Genomic DNA, 27,561 nt, shown 5'->3' on the forward strand with positions numbered 1-27,561 from the left:
ACACAACATTTTCTATTAAAAACTGCTTGGCAGTGAATTAATTTTTGATTCATAAGACCAGGGCTGTAACTCCATTATTAGACCTGATATTGCCAAGTCATATTTGGAGGCTTAGATCTATTAATTATTCAGGATCAGCAGACTTGTCAGTATCTGACAACCCCAAATTCTTCAGTTGCCTGAATATAGTCCCCCAGACCAAAGAGCTTAATAGGTCATATCAGATATGGCAACTTTTCAAGACCAGGTCTTTAGTTACCTTCTGACAAATAGTTTTACTATTCTGACAGGTGGACAGGGTTCCTCTTTTCATGTCTGTTTTCATGGCTACTTTAAAACATCTTAATAACTTCTTTATTTGCATATCCAAATAGACTACTTCCCATATTCTAATTTCCAAAACCTGTATTCTTTCAGAAATGGATTACATGTACCTTAGCTTTTCAATTTAAAATCCAATGATTTCATTACAAGAAAATCGGGTCCTAAAATGAAGTGAAAAGGAAGAAAAAGGACACATGGAGTAGCAACCGGAAATCCCAAGAAACTGAATCATGTTGACACTATATTTTTCTAAAAATTTAAAAAATCTTTTGTAAAGATGAGGTCTCCTTATGCTGCCCAGGCTAGTCTTGAGCTCCTGGCCTCAATCAATCCTTCTGCCTTGGCAGTTCTGCTTTTAACATGCAGCCACATCAGAAACGATAATGGAGAGCAAGAGAAGAACAGTGACAACTCTGTGCCATCCGCTGTGCCCAGTTCGCAGTCTCAGAGCCCGAGGCCACAGGCGGAGCTGAGTCTCTATGGAATATAATGTCCACAACGATAAATCCGGGAGATCAGTCTACGTTGCTCTGATGAGGTAACAGGGGTGTGGGCTGTGGCCAAACAGTCTGGGTTCAAATCTCAGTTCAGTCACTTCTTTGGGGCTTGTTACTTCCCCTCTCTCTTCTCCAGTTTCCTCCAGTGCCCCAAAGTACCTGCTCTGAGGGCTGTTATGTAGATGGAGTGAGTGAATACATGTCAAGTGCTAGAATAACACTGGGTGCCTGGACTGCACACAGTAAGTGGTTAGCACTAATTCTTTTCACTCGTTTTCTACTCACCTCATAAGATCCTCAGAAAACCATTCAGGAAGAAAGTGGACTTCAAAGAGATTAAGTTATCATTACTGTAGCTAATGGTGATCTAGTGCTTGGATTAACATCCACAGATTAATCGCTTAATCTTCACAACAGCAACAGTCATTTCCCCCATTTCCTCTAAAGAGGAAGATATTGGCCTAAAAAGGGGAGGACCTCAGATACTTTTCCTTTTCTTCTTTCCTTTTTAATTTTTTTTTTTTTTAAACAAGGTCTCCCTCTGTCACCCGAGCTAGAGTGCAATGGCACGATCGCGGCTCACTGCAGCCTCAAACTCCCAGGCTCAAGTGATCCTCCCACCTCAGCCTCACAAAGTGCTGGGATTAGAGAGGTGTGAGCCACGCGCCTGGTCCAAGATCTGAGATTCAAACTCAGTTCTACCTGACCCAAATCCTGGCAAGAAACAACAAAAGACTTTTTTCAGGTGGGAATTTTGAAAACACCATTAGGCCCAACAAGTGACTTTTTGAAAACATTCTACTCAACAACAGGAAGCAGAATAAAATATTTAAAATTACCTGAAGAGTAAACACAAACTTCCATTTTTTTAAGTTATGTTTTTAACAGGATTAATTCTCACCTGCTACTCGTATATCACAAGCTAATGCCAGTTCAAGACCACCACCTAAAGCGAGTCCATCTATTGCTGCAATTGTTGGTACTGGAAGATTAGCTGAAATGGAAAGAAAAATTTTATGCTTCCTTAATAAGATTATTATCTCAGTGTATAATTCATTTTAAAATTTTTTCTGTTAATCTACGTTTTAAATGGGAGATCATATACAGACTTTTGTATCCCTTTTACCTTTAACAAAATATAAGCATTTCCATCATTATTCTTCAAAAATATTATATAATGACTGTATAGTGTTCCATCACATGTATGTGCAATATCTTTAAACCTTCCCATATTATTGAATTACTTTCATAAACATTTTTTGCTGAATTAACAGAATCACAGTTCTATGATTTCTTAATCTTACAGCCAGAAATCTTTCACAAGATGTTTGGTTCATACAAAGTTCAAATTGAAATGACTTATACATAATTGTGAAATTTATGATCCTTTATGGGCTACTTCAGTGCTTGGAATGACAGAGTCTCATTCAAAGAAGGACATCTGCTCAAACAAGAAAGAAACTGTCCAAGTAGTTGCTGTGGCACTGGCCCGTGAGTTGTCATTTAGTGAGGAGCCCTAACATTATGAATGAGAGCTGGAAAACAATCAGGCTCTTCCACTTCAGAGGCAAGATGCCCTGAGAACCTGCTCACAAGCATGCCTGGAAAGGGGTCAGCCAGTCACAGAACTAAAAGCTCAACTTGCTTGAGTCCAGAAACTGAGTATTATTCTAATACAACTTTTGTAAATTATGACATACACATTTCATTTTCCTAACCAGTTCAAAAAGTGACTGGTTTTATTAGTTATTCTGAAAAGCAGAACTCTTTCCATTAATTTTATTTCTGACTATGGGAATGTGAAGCAAGGCTGGCCAATGTTAATATACAACAGAAAGTGGATTTTAAAAAGGTAGTATCAGCTGGGCGCTGTGGCTCACGCCTGTAATCCCAGCACTTTGGGAGGCCGAGGTGGGAGGATCACCTGAGGTCAGGAATTCAAGACCAGCCTGGCCAACATGGTGAAACCTCATCTCTACAAAAATACAAAAATTAGCCAGGCACGATGGCAGGTGCCTGTAATCCAAGCTACTCAAGAGGCTGAGGCAGGAGAATCGCTTAAACCCGGGAGGCAGAGGTTGCAGTGAGCCAAGATCGTGCCATTGCACTCCAGCCTGGGTGACAGAGTGAGACTCTGTCTCAAAAAACAAACAAACAAAAACAATAAAAAGGTACTATCCCCCCAAATCTCTCTCTTCCATTCTGATATGTAAAATCCCCCAGAGGCTCACTCCTTGACTCCTTTTAAAATATACAAATTTGCTGAAGCACACTGAGTCTTATTCATAAATAAACAAATTCCTCAGAGTTATTCGAGATCAAGTCTGAAAAGGCCAGGAAGGAGCACACATACACAGCTGCCGCCTAAAGCATTCCCAGAAGAGCAGGCGTGGAAGGGGCTTTTGCACAGGCAGTATTTCACTATCTGTACCTGTCTGAACATTTAGGGGTTGGGGGTGGGGAGGGACTTGAAAGGACAGGACAAATTCAAAATGTGCTTTCCAGAACACTTTGTGAAAAAAATAACAGCTATGTCAGTGTTTGCAGTCTGGAAATGAGTTTAATGTGCAAACAATATCTAGCGAATTTTATCTGGAAAAAAAAGAAAAATCAATAAAAATATAAAACAGCAAGTTAAACTGACTCCTTCCCAAGGTCATCCTGAGCTACTACAAGTAGAATGTAATGACTTTGGTTACCGACTCTCAACTCCTCTTCCTTCCTAAAAACCTGCCTAGAGATCATTTATTTCTAGACCTCCTCAATCTACTATCTCTCCAACCTCAAGTCTCACCCGTCAGAAGCCTTCCTTAGGCCTTGCTAAGGCCCTCCAGCTCACCTCCTTTACAGACCAGCTTCTGAGAGCAGTAGAGTAAATCTATGCCACCCATACCCACTCACCTCCAAACCACCAAGACCACTCTTGTTCCAGTTACCAATGACATTATAAGATTGTCCTATAGCCAGTGGACAATATTCAGTATCTATTAAATGTACTGCCTCAAGAGATCAGAGACATCCATTCTGAACACTCCCTCCTTGTATTCCTCCCTTCACTGCCTGCTGGGTCCTTCATTTTTCCTGCCTTTCCATCTACCTCTGGTAATTTCTCAGCCTTCTCCCCCTCTCAATAAAAGCTCTTCCCAGGAGATCTCATTCTCATCCACAACTTTTACCACCTATACTCCACCAGTGATTTCCAGATCTCCACCTCAAACCCAAACAACCCCCTGCCTGTTGGACATATCCACTTAAATACTTCATGTGTCCAAACCATTTCTTCTCAATCCTTCTTCTAGGCTGTATTTCAGTTAGTAGCACCTCCATTCACCAAGTTACTCAAGACACTCAGAAGTCATCCCACATGTCCTCCTTGCCAATGCCCTTTTCTGCTGCCCAAGTTCTGGGTCCCATCATTTCTCACCAGCAGGAAGTACCTAATTAATCTCCTTCACCTGCAATTTGCCACCCTTCTATGCATCTTCTACCTTTCCTGTAGGGTAATCTTTCTAAAATGTAAACACAGTTATGCTATTCCCCTATTTAAAACTGTACAATGATTTATTCTACCTTCAGGATAGAAATGGTGTAAACATTTAGCATGGCACAGGAAGGCACCTGGAACTAAGTTCTGCACACCTGCCTAATCTCTTCCAAAACCTCAGATATTCTGTTCCAGCCCCAAACTACTTAAAACAGCTCCAAAAGTCTCCATTCAAGACTCACTACCTGTATACAAGGTGCAGCTCTGCCTAGAACGCCTAGCTAGCCCTTACTTGTCTGTCAAGGCTCAAATGTCCCTTCCTCTATGCTCACACGGCACTCTGTGCATAACCTTTTCTATCAGAAGATTCACTACCATACTGCCCATATGAAACAAAAATTAACATCACATCAATGCTATTCAATAATGTCCTTACTAATCTGGGACAAACCTCAAGGTTTTTCACTGCCTCTTCCTCCTCTATTATATTAATCCCGGTATTTTGCCTACTTTTCTTTTTTTATTATTATTAACCTCTTTTGTTTAATAAAGAAATAAACATATGCAGTCCTATGGAACTAAAGAAAAGAAAAATTGCCAAGAGTTCTCAGATGGAGAGAGCAGAAGCAGAGAAAGAGTGGGTGCTCCCTCCCCTACATGAGTGCTGAAGTCACTCAGCAAGTAGCTGCTGGAGGCTGTGATATTATGAAATACATATTTGGTCTTCAGCCCTGTTTCCATACACACAGCTCTTAAAACCCTTGGAATCTCTGGAGTGATAAATGCACCTTTCTTATTTCTCCAATATCTTTATACTTTTTGGAATTAATAAAAATTATTTTTAAGTCTAATAGACAGGAATTTAAGCTAGGTACAGTGACTCATGCCTGTAATCCCAGCATTCTGGGACGCCAAGGACAGACGATTGCCTTAGCCCAGGAATTCAAGACCAGCCTGGGCAACATGGTAAGACCTCATCTTGATTTTTTAAGAAAGAATTTGAGAAATTATGTTTCTAAAGAGGATGAAAATTGTGTCCCCTTGAGAAGCTTAACAATTCCAGGGCTTGTTTCCTTTTGTGCAGGCCCACACCAGGGTCACAGCAAAAGGAGCCAGCCTGGGTGCCAAGAGACATACCAGAGGTGAGGACCGGGGCCTGCAGATGGGAGACAGGAGCTCCAAGAGCAAGAAGTCTCCGGCACCATATGCCTTACAATTTGTAAGAAATACATAACACAAAATGATGAGAAATTTGGGTTCCACATACAAGAAGAACAAGAAAAATGGGATACTAATTCTCAAATTATTAAATAGATTAAGCACTGGTACTTTAAATTATTAATTAACATAAATTAGCATTGCAGAAAGCTGTCTACAAAATGTTTCTAACTAAAAAATTAAGTAAAACAGCTTAATTCATATTCAATGGGTAATTAAATATTAGCCATTTTACAGCATTATAAACTCTAAAGCTATACCTCATCCTAATTATTCCCTAAAAGATGTCTGTCATAGTAAATTTTATCCAGGAAAATATGCGTCATCTCAAAACACATGCCAGTCTCATAGTTACCTGATATATGTGGATTTTTTACATCTAGTATTTCTTCTACTTGGGAGCACTTAATAATCAAAGAGGGGGCCAGGCGTGGTGGCTCATGTCTGTAATCCCAGCACTTTGGGAGGCCAAGGCAGGTGGATCATTTGAGGTCAGGAGTTGGCGACCAGCCTAGCCAACACGGTGAAACCCCATCTCTACTAAAAATACAAAAATTGGCTCACGCCTGTAATCCCAGCACTTTGGGAGGCTGAGGCAGACAGATCACCTGAGGCCAGGAGTTTGAGACCAGCCTGACCAACACAGAGAAACCCCATCTCTACTAAAAATACAAAATTAGCTGGGTGTGGTGGCACATGACTGTAATCCCAGCTACTCGAGAGGCTGAGGCAGGAGAATCACTTGAACCCAGGAGCTGGAGGTTGCAGTGAGCTGAGATCGTGCCATTGCACTCCAGCCTGGGCAACAAGAGTGAACTCCATCTCCAAAAAAAAAAAAAAAAAATTAGCCAGGCATGGTGGTGCGTGCCTGTAATCCCAGCTAATGGGAAGGTGAGGCAGGGGAATTGCTTGAACCCTGGAGGCAGAGGTTGCAGTGAGCTGAGATCGTGCCACTGCATTCCAGCCTGGGCAACAAAGAGAGACTCTGTCTCAAAAAAAAAAAAGAAAACAAATGTTAATAATCATAGCAGGAACTCAATAAAACACACCTTTAGAAAGGTAGATTATGAATTTCAAAGATCTAAAGGAACAGCAAAACGACAGTTGTATATAAGCACAAAGAAATGAAACAGGAACTGCGAATCCAATGAGCAATGGCTATTCCCAACAGCAAGAGGAAGAAATTATGACTCAGTATGTTATGCAACCAATAGGATCAGATACTATTTTCAGTTTCGTACCAGGAAATGAGCCAGGTATGACAAAGAAGATAATAATCCTTTGAAATGCTCCTAAAAATATAATTAAAGCAAACAATTAAACAGCTTGCTATTTTAAGGGGGAAAAAAGCAACTGTAAGGAAGGCCCCTGGTTCACTTCAGTAGTCTGTAGGACCTGCAGCCTACGATAATTAGAGTCAAGGGACTATGAAAGTGGGGGAAATTAAAGTATCTACTTTCAGTTCTTAGATAAATACAACACATAATGTAGGTTATTTGATGCTTCTAGAAAAATATGAACAATTTGATTATTAAAGGAAAATGTTAGTGTCAGACGCTTTTTTTTGAGACAGAGTCTCTCGCTCTGTCGCCCAGGCTGGAGTGCAGTGGCATGATCTCGGCTCACTGCAAGCTCCACCTCCCAGGTTCACGCCATTCTCCTAACTCAGTCTCCCGAGTAGCTGGGACTACAGGCGCCCGCCACTACACCCAGCTAATTTTTTGTGTTTTTAGTAGAGACAGGGTTTCACCATGTTAGCCAGGATGGTCTCCATCTGACCTTGTGATCCACCCGCCTCAGCCTCCCAAAGTGCTGGGATTACAGGCATAAGCCACCGCGCCCAGCCCCGCATGATTTTTAAATTTGGTTTTGCTTGAAGAATAGCGTTCCTACAGAAAGCAGTGAAATCAGGCATTTCAAGGGAAAGGCCCTATGTAGCATTATGCTGGAAGTCTGAATACTAAAATCTTTCAAGAAGAATAGAAATAAAATCTAAGTTAACTGAAAATTACAATAAATACCTAATTATCTTTCATTTTGGCTAAAACTTTACCTTCATCCTAACATATATTCTCCCATTCCCATCACTGAGTTTTAAAAAAAAATCACAATAACAAAACAAGCCCTGAGTGAAGCCTGCAGGCTGGATGGGCCATTGCTCCCCGGAGGCCCACACCAGGGTCATTGCTGCAAACACACCACGGGTGAGAGATGGGAGTTCAAAGTGAGAAGTGTCAGGCACCACAGACCTTAAAAGGAGCATATATCAAAAAGCCAAAGGTAACAGTATTTAAATATGACACTTTGATTCTAGCACTAGGTTAAAATCTAAATAAAATGGAAAAACTCTACAAGTTGTTGTGAAGAAAAACTAACAGATGAAGAGCAGCAACATTCCTTACAGAAGGGGTCATTATACCAAGAACAAATTGCTGAAAGCTAGCATTCCCCCTCACATGTTTTTTTATACAAGCCTGTCATAGTAATTTCAGGTTGTATGGATTCACACAGAAAAGAGGACTAAATTTACTTTTTTACTAGGAAAAAAAGAGAAAAACTGCCTAGAAACAGCATAAAATAAGTAATCAATCCCCGATTTAACTAAAACCAAAGGCATGTGGGCAACATGGAATAGGGTCCAACTCCTCCCTAATACTGCAAGTGATGCAGAGTAAGACCATGAGCGGCAACAGCATGAGGACAGCCTCACTGCAGTGCTGTAGATTTTATATTCGATGATGAAGGCAGAAAGCACCTTCCTTAACTCTTAACAGCACCTTGTACCTAAAGCTTATAGGAAATATATAACACAAAATGACAAGAAATTTGGGTTCTACATACAAAGAACAAGAAAAATGGGATACTAATATTCTCAAATCATTAAATAGGTTAAGCACTGGTACTTTAAATTATTAATTAACAAATTAGCATTGTAGAAAGCTGTCTACAAAATGTTTCTAACGAAAGAATTAAGTAAAACAGCTTAATGAAGTAAAAAAGCCAAAAAAACAAAGTACACTGGTTTCTTGAGCTTTCATAAGCAAAGACTGCTGGAGAGATATAATTTAAAATTTGTGTACCAAGTAACAGAGGTGTGAGTAAATCTAAAATGATAGTAGTCTCCACTTATGTGCAGTTTCACTTTTGAGGTTTCAGTTACCCATGGTCAACTGCAGTTTGAAAATATTACATGGAAAAATTTGGAAAATTTCAGCAATACATTATTCATTTGGAAAAACTCAGCAATACATTATTTTAATACCACACTAGGATATTATTTCCTTTAGCATCTTTAAAACAACATGATAGAATGTTTATAAAACAATCTGATCTGATATAAATCAGATGGTGAATTCCTTAGTCAATTAGAAGAGAATACCTACAATTTCTTTAAAAAGCAATTCATATATACCTATGTCCAGGAAAAGTTAAAAAAAATTCAGTTATTAGAAAGGATCTATTCTTTAATATAACTGAGGGTCAACAATATAACTACACCTGAGCTTATTCTCTACTTTATTACTAATACGACCCAAGCCAGAACATCACAGACATAGTCTAGTCTGAGTTCAGGCATGTTAAATTGGTATACTATGCTTATGCTGACACTTCACGTCTCAACAAATTAGTAAACTGGTGAAGTCCTAAATTCAGTCACTGTTTCATCAAATATATGCCAGATACCATATTGAATGATTTAAGTGAAGCTACAGAATGCAACTGTGGGGAGTTCAAATGTCAAATCCTGGCTCAATGCCACCACTGTTACCACTGTGAGACCTGAGAAAAGTTGCTTAATTTTTCTAAGCCTATCATTTCCCCACCTGCCTTCCTACCTTTCTATGTATATGCTCATATATCTAGCAAATACTTAAAAAGTTTTTACTATGTGTGGCCACTGTCCTAAGAACCTTACAAATATTACTTAAACTTCCTATCAGCCTTATGATGTAAGAACTCATGGCTTTCAATTTATGGATGAGGACACACTGAGGCACAAAGGAGTTGCTGTTACTTGCCTGGTACAGTCTGAGCACAGGCTGTCTGGTTTCAGGGTTTTGCTCTTAACCATTACTGCCTGTCACTAGTTCTCACACCCCAGATCCCCAACACCGTAAGCCATCCTCCCACCCTTCCCCTAAGGACTTGTGACCATGTACCCGAGAAAAGGGAAATGCTGAAACTCAATAGGAAGCCCGACAGCACACTGGCTCTGTGCACCACTAATTCCTTGAGACCTACGGCAACACCACAGTTCACTGGGTTCAACTGGGGAAACCTTGGGAACTGGATGCAAAGCACCAGTCAGCTGACTGTAATCAAGTTCTGACTTGAGTTTTCTCTGGAAACCCCCAAACCCACAGCGTGGCAGTGCCCCCCAGTACATGACTCTATAGGCTATTAAAATAAAAAGGGCCAACCCCAGAATATTTCCTTCCTACCAAAATTCCAAATCAAAAAACCCTCCCTAAGGGAAATGCACAGATGACAGGCTGGCAGGGAAGTCCATGCCCACTCAGCAATCTTATCTGGAAGGTTATACTTACTAGTAGAACTGAGTAATGACTTCTGTTGATTGCTGTTCCACATTTAACAAAACTCTTGGCATTTAAAATGCTGCTTAACATGGTAAGTGCAGTCATTTCTATTTCTGATAAAAAGATAACATACCATAAGTAGTTTACTTTCACTTGGCAGGAAAAAAACCTCACCATTATTGCCTTGCTTCATAAACTCTCAGGCTCTGTAACCTTGTTATTTAGAGTATGGTTTGTAGAACAGCAGGATTAGCATGACCTGTAAGCTTTTTATAAATGTAGACGCCCAGGTCCTATCGCAGACCCACTGAAGCAGGATCTATATTTTTAACAATGTACATTTTAACCCAGGTGATTTATACACACAACACACTTTGAGGAGCTCTGGATACTTAAGCTAATCCACAGGGAACTTGACAATCTCACCATCCATAGGATAATATGCTGATCCACTACATTGAAAATGCTACTGAGGAAGCAACAGCCATAACTTGATCCACAAATGCAAGGGTAGTGAAGGCTTAACACACAAATGTCTGTAGCAGCTTTATGTGTAACAGCCCGAAACCGAACACAACCCAAATGTTTTTCATGTAGTACATCTGGGCAATGGAATACTACTCAGCAATAAAAAAGAACTAGTGACCAAATAAAAAAAGCTAATAGAATACAAACAAAAATTAATACATACTGTTGCATTTACATGAAATTCAAAAATGTGGAAATTACAGTGATACAAGTTCAGTAATTGCCTGACGATAGGTTGAGGGTAGCAGGGAGGGGCAAAAGAAAGAGACAGCAAACGGCCATGAGGAAATTTCTGGAGGTGATGGACATATTCATTATCTTGATTGTGGTGCTGTTTTCACAAGTCAAAAGTTACCAAATTGTACACTTTAATATGGGCAATTTATTTTATGTCATTACACCTCGATAAAGCTATTTTAAAGAATTATATGATCTAATTGATCTGAAAATCATAAAGTCAACAAAAGAAAGTACACTGGTTTCTTGAGCTTTCATGAACAAGGGCTGATGGAGAGATATAATTTAAAATTTGTACACCAAGTAACAGAGGTGTGAGTAAATATAAAATTATAGTAGTCTCCCCTTACGTGCAGTTTCACTTTTTGAGGTTTCAGTTACCCATGGTCAACCGCAGTTAAAAAATATTACATGGAAGCCGGGCGCGGTGGCTCACGCTTGTAATCCCAGCACTTTGGGAGGCCGAGGCGGGCGGATCACGAGGTCAGGAGATCGAGACCACGGTGAAACCCCGTCTCTACCAAAAATACAAAAAAAAAATTAGCCGGGCGTGGTGGCGGGCGCCTGTAGTCCCAGCTACTCGGAGAGGCTGAGGCAGGAGAATGGCGTGAACCCGGGAGGCGGAGGTTGCAGTGAGCCGAGATCGCGCCACTGCACTCCAGCCTGGGCGACAGAGCAAGACTCCGTCTCAAAAAAAAAAAAAAAAATATTACATGGAAAAGTCCAAAAATAAACAATATATAAGTTTTAAGTGACACACCACTCCGAGTAGCATGACAAAATCTCACACCATCCTGCTTCATCCCTTCTTCAACACAAGAAGGGTGAGTATAATGCAGTAAAATAGTTTGAGAACAGACTACATTCACATGACTTTTATTACAGAATACTATTGCAAATTGTTCTATTTTATTCCTAGTTATTGTTGCTAATATCTCACTATGCCTAATTTACAAATTAAACTTTATCATAGGCGTGTATGTATAGGAAAAAACAGTATATATAGGGTTTGGTATTATCTGTGGTTTCAGACATCCACTAGGGGTCTTGGAGTGCATCCCCTAATAATAAGGGGTCAACTATTGTATAAAGAAAACACTAAGAAAAAAGGGTGGGAGAAGAGAAAGGTGGGAAGGAAGAATTTAAAACAGGAAATAACATAAATTCTGTCATCGTTCAATAGAACTTTCCAAAGAAACAGTGGATCAAGTACACTACATAAGTGTAATAATGATGATAAGGTAGTACCAAAATACAACCCTTAACATTATTAGAATAAACCCACACACAGAACAAACCAGAGAAGCACCTAACATAGTTAGATTATTTTTAAAATGTAAAATTGCCAAAATCAGAAGACACAGAAAAGCATAATGACAGGCCTAATACCAAACACATCAATATATTTAAAGAAGCTGTATCCATCCACTAAGGAAAAGATTAGCCAGGCATGGTGGACTGAGTAGTCCTAGCTACTCAGGAGGCTGAGGCAGGAGGATCATGGGAGCCCAGGAGTTCAAAGCTACAGTGAGCTATGACTGTGCCACTGCACTCCAGCCTGGGCAAGAGAGCGAGACACTGTCTCTAAAAACAAGAAAACGATATACTGAACTATGATTCAAAAGGAGAGGGATGTTGATAATTCATAAAAGAATTGACTCCCAGATGTTTGTTTTCATTCTCCATCATTCTTGATGACAGGATAAAGAAAACTAAAATTAAGATCGGTAAGTCACTGTGCAGAAAACAAAGACAGTAAAGTGTTCTACCAATTAATCTTTCACACACTATAATTCAGCACTTCCAATTTCTAATAATTACATCAAATTAGGAAAATAAAAAGTAAAACATATGCTGGATTGAATCTAATAAACTACATTACATATTTTTAGAAATCTCTTCGACCCTCAAAAAAGACACAGTGAACATAAATAAAAAATTCAGGTCAACCTGGTGGACTGATAAAAAAATTCTGCAAACTTTGAAAATGTTCCTTATTAAGCAATTCTTTTTTTTTTTTTTTTTTTTTTTTGAGACAGAGTTTCGCTGTTGTTACCCAGGCTGAAGTGCAATACCACAATCTTGGCTCACTGCAACCTCCACCTCCCAGGTTCAAGCGATTCTCCTGCCTCAGCCTTCCAAATAGCTGCCATTACAGGCGCCAGCCATCATGCCCGGCTAATTTTTTGTACTTTTAGCAGCGATGGGGTTTCACCCTGTTGGCCAGGCTGGTCTCGAACTCCTGACCTCAGGTGATCCACCAGCCTCGACCTCCCAAAGTGCTGGGATTACAGGCGTGAGCCACGGTACCTGGCTTTAACTTTTATCTTAAACATATTATGTTAAGAATTGCTGGCCAGGCGTAGTGGCTCATGCCTGTAATCCCAGCACTTTGGGAGGCAGAGGTGGGTGGATCACCTGAGGTCAGGAGCACCAACCCATGAGGGATCCACTCCCATGACTCCAACACCTCCCACCAGGCCCCCACCTCCAACACTGGGGATTACAATTCAACATGAGATTTGGGTGGTGCCAAATACCCAAACTGTCTCAAAGACCCAGTAGTCAATTCTTACTGTTCATCTTACTTGGCCTGTCAACAGCATTTAATCACACTCTCCTTGAAACATTTTCTTCACTTGGCTTTTGGAATACTGTTTTCTTCCTAATGTGGTATATATACACCATGGAATACTATGCAGCCATAATAAAAGAATGAAACCATGTCTTTTGCTGCCCCATGGAGCTTGAGGTCATTATCCTTGGTGAAATAACTCGGAAATAGAAAATCAAATACTGCCATGTTCTCACTTATAAGTGGGAGCAAAACAATGGGTATACATGAACATAAAGATGGAAATAACAGACACTGGGGACTCCACAGGGGAAGACAGTGGTGAAGACGGTGAGAGATGAAAAATTACTGATTGCATACAACGTTCACTACTTGGGTGATAGGTTCACTAGGAGCCCAAACTCACCATTACCCAATACATGCATGTAACAAACCTGCACATGTACACCTGGATCTAACATAAAATAAGCACAAACAAATATTGTTTTCTTCCTACCTTCCTACCCTGGCTGACCTTTCTCGATCTACTGCTTTCATTCCAGCCTCTAAATATCATAATGCCTCACAGTCCTCAGACTCTTTTTTTATCTCTACAGTAACCCCCTAGGTGTCTCATCCAGTGGTCATGGCTTCATATAGCATTAACATTCTGATGACTCCCAAGTTCACCTGGGTCAATCCGCCTCAACTCCAAATTCATCTGCACTTGGATGTCCACTAAGCATCACTACCTTCACATAATCAAACTTGGACTCCTGAGCGAGACCTTCCATCCCAGTCTAGCAAAGGATCAGTCCTAATTTACCATCACAATAGACAGTCCAACAACTGCTCCACTCATGTTCATTCTATCATTTTCAGTCATGTCCTAGGAGTAGCAGGAGCTTGGATAGAAAAGACAGATGATCAAACTCAGGCAAGTTGAGCAGGATTCTTGGAATTTTAGGTAGAGGCAGACAGGAAAGGGATTGCAGAAGGTTCAGCCTGAAGATAAGATGAAATAATTACAGTATGGCTAACATGTTTACACCAATAAGACATAAGCCAATTTGCCCTTTCAATCGGGTACCTACCATGTGCTCATTACTAGACACTAGGTATAAGTGAAGAAAAAACCAACTCATGGTTCTTGCAATGGGGAGATATGGAAAGTACCAGATGGTAGAGAGAATCCACATTTTCTGATTCCACATCAAGAGATCAAGATCAATAAACTTACACCAAAATAATTCAAGAGTTCATCACATTTTAACAATGTATAAAATCTAAACTGTCTACAACAAAATAAACATCATCTTATGGCAATATCTTTGAGAAAATCTTAAACTGAGCAGATCTTGTGACCTCCTAAGACTATCATTACATTCTGAAATATAATGGAACTTCAAGCTTAAGATAAAGATGACAGAAAGATCATGTGGTTACCAAAACATTAAAGAACACTCATTTATACAAAGATAGCTAGGCTAGGACAGGAAGAGTTTGATTCCAATTTTAAACCTCTGCAGAAGAGAGGCCAAGATGAAAGCTTGATATGTATGTGCATCTATCATACTGTAGTGGGTCTGTTAATTATTAGTGACTTGTTTTGTGTTACTTTGAGCCTTTCAGTAATAAAATTCAAATGTATCCCAATTCTCAAACTGAAAGACATGCTAACAAAAATAAAATGAGAAGCATTGCTTGAAAAGAGGTTTATACCATAAAACTTACATCAGATTTTTCATACAGAATTTTTTCATTCAGTTATACAAAGATATTCTTTGTATTTCAGAGAGAGCTTTTTTCATAGAAAAATGCATATGGACAGTAGATTTTCAATCACATGAAGAACAGATAACCAGAGACTGAAAATTTCCAAAATTAAATTATTTCTGTCTATAAAATCTTATAACAAAATGTTAAGAAAAAAATTGTTAAATAGATGAATTTTGTCAGCTGTCCCTTTTAACATAATTACCTGTATTTCAATCCAGCTTTGCATTTACACTGCTAAATTAAAGCTTTTGCAATTTTATTTCACCAGAGAAAGAAAAAGAAGTTATGGGGCCGGGCACGGTGGCTCACGCTTGTAATCCCAGCACTTTGGGAGGCCGAGGCGGGCAGATCACGAGGTCAGGAGATCGAGACCACGGTGAAACCCCCCGTCTCTACTAAAAATACAAAAAATTAGCCAGGCGTGGTGGTGGGCGCCTGTAGTCCCAGCTACTCGCAGAGGCTGAGGCAGGAGAATGGCGTGAACCCGGGAGGCGGAGCTTGCAGTAAGCCGAGATTGTGCCACTGCACTCCAGCCTGGGCAACAGAGCGAGACTCTGTCTCAAAAAAAAAAGTTATGAACGCTGGTATTTTAAAGGATTACTGTGGAAGATCATTTACAAAAACATTGCCTCACACTAAATTCTGTAATCTAAAATTCTACTGAAAATCTATTTTAAATATTTCTTTATCATTAGGTAACAATTCTTTGATATCTCAACTTGAGAGAACTAGGTCTATCCCTTTAGAGTTTCCACTTAGAGAATTCTAAAAATGTTTTCTATCTCATCTTGAAATATCATCTAATTTAAATGTTACTAAAGGCAAGAATGGCCCTCAGTGAGGTAATTAACGTGTCCACTCCCCATATTCTATACTGCTAATGTGCACAATGTGCATCCCAATAGTGATGTCAACACTGCCACCACGAACTACTGGAAGGAAGGTGCACACCAGGAAGCCCTAGAAGGAATGGTAAGAAACAACAGCTGTTAATAGATCCCGATAATTTCATTGCTGTGTAGCCTTGCTGATGCCTAATATTTCAAAATAATCAGTTTACTACTTCTAACCCAGGCAACCTAAACTTGAAGAGGGAAGGGGACTTGTAACAATGATTAACATTTTAGAAATCTAAAAATTCACCATTTCCTTTGAATGAAAGAAACATCTCAAAAATAGTCATATGACTTTTTTTTTTTTTAAGAACAAAAGAACTGAACTTTATTCTAGGATTTGAGTTACTGTTTAAGAACAGACTTTCTAAGACACTAGGAACAATAAAGTAAATTTAGTGACTCTGAATGAAATACAGAACTACTTTCTGATCTCTGTTTTAATAAAATAGAAGAGCTTTCAAATAAGTCATGTCTGTAAGTTGCTTATAAACTCTCTTTCATTAAAAACACACAGAGTACGGGAAATCACGGTGGCCAAAGAGAAAATACATTTGCCTTTCAGATCCCAGCAATTCTCCGGTTGTAGAAAATGTAAATATAACAGGAGGTAAGAGGGAAAAATGGTACCCAACAGACAGGGGTGACCCCTGATTTGTATCAGTACCAATACTGCCACAATTTAAAGATGCCTATGGTTCAACAGCCAGCTCACAAAATTTCTGAAAATTAGGCTGGGAGTCATGGCTCATGCCTGCAATCCCTGCCCTTTAGGAGGTCAAGGTTAGGGGATCACTTGATGCCAGGAGTTCAAGACCAGCCTGGCCAACATGGCGAAACCTTGTCTCTACCAAAAAATACAAAATAGCTGGGCACGGTGGCTCACGCTTGTAGTTCCAACTACTCAAGAGGCTGTGGTGGAAGAACTACTTGAACGCAGGAGGTGGAGGCTGCAGTGAGCCGAGATCGTGCCACTGCACTCCAGCCTGAGCAACAGAGTGGGACCCCATCTTTTTTTTAAAACAAACAAAAAATTCCTGAAAATTTAACAATCACCTGGAGTCAGTGTGAGCAGGCCCCAGCACACCACTGCCAAGGTATTTAATTACTGGAGGGTCTGTATAGGAAGAAGCCCCGTAAGTACTGTCAAAGACCAAAATCTAACAAATTGAGTTATAGATCCAATTGCCTTTTATTTGTGATTCACGAGTCAGGGCAGCCTCCATTCTACAAAACAGAATAAAAGCTCCCATGAGGCAATGGCAGAACAGTGGGTTTTGTAAGGTAGAAACAAGAAAACAGGACAAGAGGCAAAAAACCTAATTGGTTAACAGGTTACATCAGGCTTCGCGGGGGGGTTGTTTTTTTGGCAAGGGTTAAAGCAGAGTAGACTTTCTTACTAAGCTGACTCAGGTAGACTGGAATCTCCTGTTTTCAGGAAAAACTGGTCCGTTTTGGAATCTGTCTGCTTCCTTAATAAAGTTTCAATTTGATTATGTGGCATTTTGCAGGAGTGACTATATCAGTTTAATCTGGTCTGCTGGGGATGTGAGCAGGAGCTCAGTCCAAAACAATGGCCTCCCATAATTTTAACAGTACAATGCAGGATCCTCCACCATCAGTATCCATGAACATCCACGGCCAAGTCACTTCCTCCCAAGATAAAAATAAGCCTAGAAGCTCTTCTCTCAGAAAATGAACAAACTTTATGAGAAGAACTAGTGAAAAGAGAGCCAGAAAGAAAGATGGAGGTCTCTGTGCAGTATCTGGTCCATAAACGCTTTTTTTTTTTTTTTTTTTTTTTTTTGAGGCAGAGTTTCACTCTTGTCGCCCAGGCTGGAGTACAAATGGCACGATCTCGGCTCAATGCAACCTCCGCCTACCAAGTTCAAGTGATGCTCATGCCTCAGCCTCCTGAGTAGCTGGGATTACAGGCACATGCCACCACGCCTGGCTAATTTTTGTGTTTCGAGTAGAGATGGGGGTTCACCATGTTGGCCAGGCTGGTCTCAAACTTCTGACCTCGGGTGATCCGCCCGCCTCAGGCTCCCAAAGTGTTAGGATTACAGGCATGAGCCACTGTGCCTGGCCATAAACGTATTTTGTTAGACATGCAAAAGGATTTTTCTCTCCCATCAAAGAGAAAAAATTTCAAGAAAAGTTTTAAGGTCAAAAACCTTAAAACTAGGGGGCCAGGAACAGTGGCTCATGCCTGTAATCCCAGCACTTCAGGAGGCCAAGGTGGGAGGATCACTTTAGTCGAGGAGTTCGAAACCAGTCTGGGAAACATGATGAAACAACACAAAACTTAGCTGGGCGTGGTAAAGCCCATCCCTGCTACTCGGGAGGCTGAGGTGGGAGGATCACTTGAGCCCTGGAGGTCGAGGCTGCAGACAGCCGAGATCGCACCACTGCACTCCAGCCTGGGTGACACAGGGAGACCCTCTCTCAAAGAAAAAAAAAAAAAAACCTTAAAACCAAAAGCCCAAGAGCTATTTTTCTAGAAATGTAAAATCTTGGCTTTCCTTGAAAATAATGAGAAACAAAAAAAAAAATTCTAAGCCCCTCAACCAACTGACCTGACCTTCTTTTGGCCAAGGAGACCACAGAGAAACCTCAGAAGCTGAATTCCTAGCTATGATGTGATGGAAGGTCAGACCATCTCCCTAAATAGCCGCCATTAGGCTTTCCTCTAACGGGCTAAAGACAAACCAGCCCTTGCAAGATGCCACTGCTGACTTCAACCAACAGCCTGAATGCTGCCCTGCCCTTCTGCGGTTCTGTCAAAACAACCAACAAGCATTTCTTCCTGATAAAGAGACTACCAACCACAGGGTGGTTCTGGCCCGTCTACAGAGGAGGCGCAGTGAGGTTTTCGTGTCATCTGCTTCTTCTTTTTTGAGACAGGGTCTCGCTCTGTCACCCAGACTGGAGTGCAGTGGCATGATCTCGGCTCACTACAACTTCCGCCTCCCTGGTTTAAGCGATTCTCATGCCTCAGCCTCCCTAGTAGCTGGCACTACAGGCTAGGATTACAGGTGTGTGCCACCATGTCCAGCTAATTTTTGTATTTTTTTTTTTTTAGTAGAGACAGGGTTTCACCACGTTGGCCAGGCTGGTCTCGAACTCCTGACCTCAAGTGATCTGCCCGCCTCAGCCTCGCAAACTGCTGGGATTACAGGCATGAGCCACCGCGCGCAGCCCTCTGTTTCATCTTTTTTTTTTTTTTTTTTTTTTTTTTTTTTTTTTTTTTTTTTTTTGAGACGGAGTCTTGCTCTGTCGCCCAGGCTGGAGTGCAGTGGCGCGATCTCGGCTCACTGCAAGCTCCGCCTCCCGGGTTCACGCCATTCTCCTGCCTCAGCCTCTCCGAGTAGCTGGGACTACAGGCGCCCGCCACCACGCCCGGCTAATTTTTTGTATTTTTGGTAGAGACGGGGTTTCACCGTGGTCTCGATCTCCTGACCTCGTGATCCGCCCGCCTCGGCCTCCCAAAGTGCTGGGATTACAAGCGTGAGCCACCGCGCCCGGCCCTGTTTCATCTTTTGACAGCAGAGGGCCCAAGACTCCACCCTCAGATCATGCTCTGGCTGCCATTTGTTAAACATGGGTCCCACGGAAAGGCCTGAAGCTCAAATGCACGTGTGCCTGTTTCTCCTTTCATAAATATTCATGACTCCTCCTGCAGCTTATTGACTATGTATACCTGGCCACCCTGCTCAGCGCACATTCCTGTTCCCTTTACCCCACCTTCCAAGTGCCGGTTTCTGGATTCTGGCCAGAGGCTGTGCTTCCCAGCGTGTGGGAATAGCCACCTTGCAGGCTGTAACCCTTTATGAGACATAGAGCTCTCCTTTCTAAAGTTATGAACCTTGTCATTCTTCACCTGACAGTAAGAAAGAAAGAAAAAAAGATACAGTAGATAACATAAGAAATGTCCACAGGTTTCAAGATAGATGAATCTTCTAAAAATTGGTCTTATTTGGCACATATAAAGAATATATTCATATACATGTAATAAAGCATAATCATAATAAACTCCAACACAATCACCACTCAAAGCTAGATCTAGGTCAGAACTAACACCTGTCTGCCACTGAGCTCTTCAACTATTCTTCCACCTGAATTCCAAACCAAAGATAACCATCCTTGTAAATTCTGTGTGTGTGTATATGTGATTTTATTACACACTTACACATCCCTAAACACAAACTGTTTAGCTTTGAATGCTATTAGTTTTATAAAAAATAAGTCATACTTTTAAATCAACATGTTTCAAAGATTGATCCATATTGGTACATGTGTGTATCATTCATTTATGTACACTGCTCTCTACTATCCAATTGTATAAATATACCAAAACATTTTTCCATTCTCCTGTCACAGAAATTTGGTTTTTTTCAGCTTTTTGCTATTAACACTGTAAGTGTCCCTAGGACACATGTGCAAAATGTCTGCAGAATAATGTAGTTTCAAATCCAAGTAGCAACCCATTCATGAGCTAGTCAAGATGAGGAATTTTTTTTTAATGACATAGGGTAGTATCAAACTGGAGTGTACAGACAGAAGAACCACAACCTTTGATACTCTCCCACCCCTATGTGTTTACTGGGCCAGAGTGTAAATATATTTCTTACTACAGGTCCAATAAAAACAGTCTTTAAGTTATCCCTCTATGTAAATACCCCTTAAAAAGTGAACTACCGAGTCTTATGGAATGTGGATATTCAAATTTGAAAGACAGTATCAAATACTTTTCCTAAGCAGTTACACCAGTTCAGCTCCCATTAGAAGTATAAATCTTCCTGCCTGGTAATCCAGCTGACTCACTAACTCTTAGTAAGACCTGGCTTAAGAATTTTTGGCTAATCTGGTGGATGTAAAACAGCATCCCACTGTGGTCTTAATTGCAGGTCTATGACTACTACTGTGGCTGACCATCTTTTCCTATGTCTACCCTCACTCCTCTACCTCTGTGTGAATGTTTTTCTGTCATGTCCTCTTGCTGACTTCAAGGCTGTGCATACATATGCACGTATTGATTCCTGTATAAACTTATCAATGCATACACAAATCCTTTGGCAACTATGTGTTTCAAGTATTTTCTCCCAGTCTGTGTCTTTTCTTTCTACTTTATTTACAGTATCTTTTCATGAATTGATGTTCTTAAGTTTAATTTGGTAAAATTGATCACCGTTTTATATGTCATATTTTATGTTTTAAGAAACTCTTCTCTGTTAAGATCATTAAAGTTTTAGTTTCCACTTCTAAACATATTAAGTGTTTGCCATTCCCCAGCGATCTGCAATGCCACCTCTGTCACGTATCAGCTTCCCCACTTGGGTGGTCTTTTTAGGGGTTCTATATTTCAACCCAATGGTATACTTATCTATCTGAAAGCCAATAATACACGGTCTTCATTTCTATGTCATTATAATAAATCTTGAGCGCTGAAATGGCAAGACGCTTCATTTTCTTCTTTATGAGTGTTTGGCTATTTGGGGGTCTCTTTTTGCTCATCAAGTCCCTCACAAAATCAATACTGAGAGTCTAGGTGTAATTACAATGAATTACACCATTTGTGAGAATCATCTTTTTAATACTAAATCTTCCTATTCAAGAGGATAATTTGTCTCCATTTATTTTTTTAAACATCTTACAATAATGTTTTACAATTTCTCCAAATATGCTACATGTATTCCTAAGACTCATTTTTGTTCCTACTTTCCAGGGTATCCTTACTTGACATCTTTTGTCTGTTGTTGGTATAAAGAAAGGCAATTGATTATTTTGAATATGGATCTCATTTCCAGCCATCTTGTGACACTCTTATTTCTAATAATTTATTGTTTCTTTTAGCTTTTTGATGGAGACAGCCATACCACATGAGAAGGACTCTGTTATTTCTTTTTCGGTCCTTATTTATTGTTGTTTCCTGCCTACTACACAAACCAGGATTTACAGAATAATATAGAACAGAGGTGGTGATAGTGGGTCCTCTTGCCTTATTCCTGATTTTAGAAGATGACTTCTAATATTTTATTATTAAGAAAGAGATACTTTTCATCAGACTAAGGAAGTTTCCTTCTATTCCTAGTTTGCTGAGAACATTTTCCATGAATACATGTTGATATTTCTCAAATGCTTTTTCCTCAATCTACTGAGATACACATATGATTTTATTTTCATTGGCTAACATCATGAGTTAAAATTTAATATTTTCCAGCGGAAACCACCATTGCCTTCCTGGGAAAGCCCAATTTGGTCTTTTGTTACAACCTGCTGGATTTCATGTATGCTCACAAGTGAGGCTGTCTCCTCCTATTCCTTTCTTCCACTGTTTCTCTCGGATTTAGGTATAAAGATTACACTAGTCTGAAATAATGAGTTAGGAGTAAACTCTCACTTTACTATCCTGTGGAACTGTCTGTATAAGATTGTAAGAATCTGTTCCTTATGCATTGGGTAAAACATCTTAAAAGTAAATCTCTATCATCAAAAAACTGGGTCTGGTGCTTTCTCTGTGAAAAAGTTTACTATAAGAACTGGTTTGATCACTTCAGTGATTGTATGACTGTAACCAAGCAGCTTAGCTTCAACTGCTTTTTAAAATTTTTTTCCTTTCCTCTTTTCATCGCAGTCTCAAGACATAGCTTTGAGACAAACCACAGATGTGTTTTCTTTTGTCTTTAAATACAGCCTCGGAATGTGCTTTAAAACTCCATTCCCCTCCCTTTCCCACCTTATGCTTTCATGCCTGATGCACATGTATTTACCTGGATGCTTGTTAAGCTCACACCATGCTCACTTATTTGGTCATATGTTTCCTGAGAAGCTTCAGGGGCCAAATCCTGATGCAAACCAGGCACCTCCAGAATTCTCTCCCTAGCAGGATATTAATCCAAGGCCAGAGTTACTCCCGGCCAGAGACTGACAGCAAGATTGACTGCAACTGATTCGGCCTGGTTGGGCCCAAGATGGTGCTGGCCCCTTCACCAGATGGAACAATAATTCAGGATAAGCCATAGCAGCAAGTCATGCCATTGGGCACCTCCCAGCCCCCTTGCCTCTCCTGCATTGCAAACCCCTCTTCTTAAACCCCTGCACTCTCCAGAAATTGGAAAGTGGCAGTTTTTGGAAAGGATTCTGTCCACTTTCCCCCTTGCTGGCAACAATTAATAAAATTCACACTCTTTATCATACTTCACTCTTGTTATTTTGGCTTCTTTCTACAAGCGGCGAGAAGTTGGACCCTCTTTTGGTTGGTTACATGACTATTCCAGCCCATGATTTCTTCTTGAGACAGAAGTTTCATATTTATTGGCATAAAGTTTTTTCCCAGTACTTTCTTATTATCTTTATAATCTCTCCTGTGTCTATAACCACACCTTTTTTTCATTTGTAATACGTATTGTTAAAACACTTTTTACTCCATTGTAAAGAGCACGGCCTTGTGTTGACCCTATGTACTGCATCTCTGTCTTCCATTTTACTCATTTCTGATCCTTGTATTGTTGCTTTAGTTCAACATTCTTTGAACTTAAAACTTTTAAAAATCTTTTTAAGGTAATGCTTAGCTATTTATCATCAATGACATCTCCTTGCTAACTTATGGATTTAATGTTGTAAATTCCCCTCAAGTACTGTTACAGTAGGTAGCTAATCAGACACGAGCAGAGGTGGAGAGGGCTCCCCACAAAATACACACACCAGGAATGTCAGGTGACCATATAATTGTCAGGCGGCTGTTAACTGTCTCTCTAAAATAATAATTGGTCACAGCCAGCACCAGAGAAAGGCAGTCTCCTGGAAATATTAGGTATTTCCAGATAGAAATACCTGAAACTGGTGATCAGCAGCTTCCCGATAAGATCTCAGGAGCTGGGCAAGTGCACTTGAGCATGAGCACTGAGAAGCAAAATGGCGGATGACCTCCCTCTAGGAACACGGGACTGCAAAGCGAGAAAGCGCCTCAAGTAGGCAGGCCTACAACTTAGTAAACACACTGCACGTGCAGCCCCTCCCAAGGGCTGGCAGGCCACTGCGCATGCAGACAGCCCACCCCAAGGGAAGAATCACAGGAGAAGCAACAGAAGACCCCAGAAGAATGCCAATATATAAAACCCCAATTCAAGAGGTCAAATGGCACGCCTGATCTCTCAAGTCGTCTACTTGACCCTTGTGCAAGTTCCTCTCCTTCCTGCTTTGGAGCTCTTTAACAAACTTTCACTCCTGCTCTAAAACTTGCCCCAGTCTCTCCTCCAGCCTTATGCTCCTGGGTCGAATTCTTTCTTCTGAGGAGGCAAGAACTGAGACTGCTACAGACCCATACAGATTCACTGATGCTAACATACTTGTGTTGCATGACATGGATACATTACAGCTAACAGTACCACTTTAATCAAATCACATATATTTGGACATATGGTAATTGTACAATCATTCAGTTTTAGTATTCTTTTCCATTATAGTTTCTTCTTTGACCCATGAGCTGTTCAGTATTCTCAGTTTACAAATACACGGTTTTAGAATCTGTACGTATGGATATCTTGTTTCTAACTGTTAAAGCAAACTAAATATGGCCTTAGAAAGACTCTGTACTTGTATACTTGTGGATGAACTGCAACCTGACTTAATAGGTACACAAGACAGAAAACCTAACTTAGGAGTATGCCCTGTAACAGTAGCTGAGGCTTGGCCAATCCCAGCAGCCATACTTCAACCACTCAAACTGTGTTAAAATAAGACAAATGCTGAGCTGTAACCAATCCAGCTGTTTCTGTACCTCGCTTCTGATTTCTTTGTCTATAAATCAGATTCTGATTTCTTTGTCTATAAACTTCCTTCTTTTTTGTCTATAAATTTGTTCTGACCATAAGGCACCCCTGGAGTCTCTCTGAATGTACTGTGATGCTGGGGACTGCCCGATTCATAAATCGTTCACTGGTCTATTAAACTCCTTTAAACTTAATTTGGCTGAAGTTTTTCTTTTAACATAACTTAATTCCACCGTGGACAGAAAATATGGTCTCTATACACCAATTTTCTGAAATTTAACAGAGACCTTAGGATCCTGCACGTGACCCACATTTTTAAATATTTCTTGTGTTCACGAGAATACGTAAGTTGGGGTTGAGTCTATTAAACCAAACTTGATAATTATGTTGTTCAAATCATTGAAAAATTTTTATTAACTTTTGTCTTTTTGACCTCATGGTAAATTGAGGGAGATGGGTTGATAATTTTGTCAGTGATGATAAATTACCAATTTATCCATATCATTTTATTTGTGTATCTTGAGACTTTTGTTTTTAAGTGCATACAAGTTTAAGGGTATGTTTCTTGAAAAATTGAATCTTTTATCACACGCAGCAACTCTCTCTCTAGTAATGCTTTTTATTTTGAAATGTATTTTGACCAATATCAACACTGATACATCTTTTTTTTGGCTAGTAATCTTCAGGTACAAAAAGAGGTACCCCAGATGTGGCTATTATTAACAATATTCAGCTGATGTCAATTATTTAGTCAAATCTGAACATCTATGTCTTTAAACAGCAAGTTTAATCAACTAACATTAATAGTTAAGTACTGGATTTACTATTAAATCTTACTATTCAACATCTTACTATTCAATACGTTCTAAGTTTATGCTATTTTTTCTCTTTACGTTTTTTTAAGATTGGATGAACTTATCTTTGGTTTTTGTTTTGTTTTTTCTTACTACTGCCTCCACCACCTCCCTATTCATTTGTAAATTTTATGTTCCTTTCTTATTCCCCGAATTTTATCAAGAATACAAAACCCCTAGATGCAATATTTTAAACTCCCTATCAAAGCAAAGACCTTAAAATTAAAACCTTTATGTCTCCAAAAAGCAAAACCCAATGAAAAAGGTATGAGCCAAGCATGCATCAAATTGTTCAAATTAGAACTGAAGTGAGATTTCTTGAATAAATAAAAATAGAGGAATTAATTCCAAACAACAGGAAAAATGAAGATAGAAGACACATGACATTCAAAGAAAAATCAGACCCACTGCCTGTTTTAGTACAACCTGTGAGCTAAGAATGGTTTATACATTTTTAAATGCCTGGGGAAAAAAATCAAAATAAAAAATAGTTTCAAAATGCATAAAAATCAAATGAAATTCAAATTTGGATATACATAAATAAAGCTGTATTGGAACAGAACCACACACATTTGTTGATACATCATCTATGGTTGCTTTCATACTATAAAGTCAGAGTTGTATAGCTGTAACAGAGACCATATGGCACCATAAAACCTACAATATTTACTATATGACCCTTCAAGATAAAGTCTGCCTGCCTGTGATTTTTAACATATTAAATGAGTGGATTCTATTAAGATACTTAGTTTCCACATGTCCTTTAAAATCTCGGAATCATCACAGTAAGTCTACTGTAATGTTATAATAAAAAGTATCATTAATAAATATGGAGGAACTCCCAAGAAAAAATGGAGATAAGAACTAGCTCAGAAAAGAAAAGCTACAGCTACGATGACAAAAAAGAAAATGCCACTGCAAAAACAAAAAGAGTTCCAGAAAAATCCCAATTTCAGAATCCATAGAACAGAAAGACACTCTGGAACAAACATCAAGGTAATTTGAACAATGAAACCAATCTTAGCCACCCCCTTGCATATATACAAACTTACAGGTACCATCAACTTTTACTTCTAAAATCAAGCTCTCTGACCAACTTCTAAACAAAGTTCATGCTCTGTGTCAGAAGGTACATAAACATGAGGCTGAAGCTGGGGAGAGAAGCAGGACCTAAGACAATACCAGCACAGAACGAGAAGAGGCAGAATAGACAGCTAAGCCAAAGCCATTATAGAAATCAAAACATGTATTTTTTAAATTTTAATTCTAAGAAAGTGAGAAAACAGTAACAAAACCACACAAGGTGCAAAAAGGTGTTAAATGGTCAAATTCTACAATTCTTTCAAGTAACATGATTTGTTCTGTATATAGCATAGAAAAACATGGAAAGCTTTTCACCTCATTCTATGAAGGCAAATAACCTTCACACCAAACCAAAAAATAATAACACAAAACAAAATTAAAAGCTCAATCTCCTTTATGATTCTACCAGAAGTATTTTATTGAATCCAGCAATATATATTAAAAACCAACACCACCCCTAACCACAATGACCAGGCAGAGCTTATTCTAGTAATGTATGGCCACTGCAGCATTAGTAAATCTATTAACACAACTCAGTATAATAAAGGCTAAATAAGGCAAACGCTCACATACATCAATTATAATCCTGATGCATATTTTAAAAGCATTTGACAAACTTTAAAACTTATTCTTGATTAAAAACAGAAATAATCTCCCAACAAGTTGAAATAGAAGAGAACTGCCTGAATATCATAATTACTGGCAAAATATTAAAGGCACCCACCAAAGTCAAAGAAAGATAAGGATGATCACGCTCACCTTAACAAATGAATACTCTATGAAGGCCTGAACCAATAT

The 27,561-nt window shown here is 39.6% G+C and overlaps 1 protein-coding gene across 10 annotated transcripts in view; it reads right to left on the bottom strand.

The window, feature by feature from the left end:
* Positions 1–27,561, bottom strand: part of AUH (AU RNA binding methylglutaconyl-CoA hydratase) — a 146,668-nt gene that overhangs the window by 77,633 nt on the left and 41,474 nt on the right. For 9 of the 10 annotated variants that reach the window (XR_009215071.1, XR_009215072.1, XR_009215070.1 and 6 more), the window contains one exon: positions 1,723–1,815. The exons of the other annotated variant lie outside the window; for it this stretch is intronic. Coding sequence is in view for 5 of the 9 variants with exons in the window: in XM_032164517.2 (XP_032020408.1) it covers positions 1,723–1,815 (93 nt within the window). In the remaining 4 variants the exon portion in view is untranslated. The remainder of the gene's footprint in view (positions 1–1,722; positions 1,816–27,561) is intronic. 10 annotated transcript variants of the gene reach the window in all.

This window comes from Hylobates moloch, unplaced genomic scaffold, assembly GCF_009828535.3.
Source record: "Hylobates moloch isolate HMO894 unplaced genomic scaffold, HMol_V3 SCAFFOLD_10, whole genome shotgun sequence".
Taxonomy (NCBI): Eukaryota; Metazoa; Chordata; class Mammalia; order Primates; family Hylobatidae; genus Hylobates; species Hylobates moloch.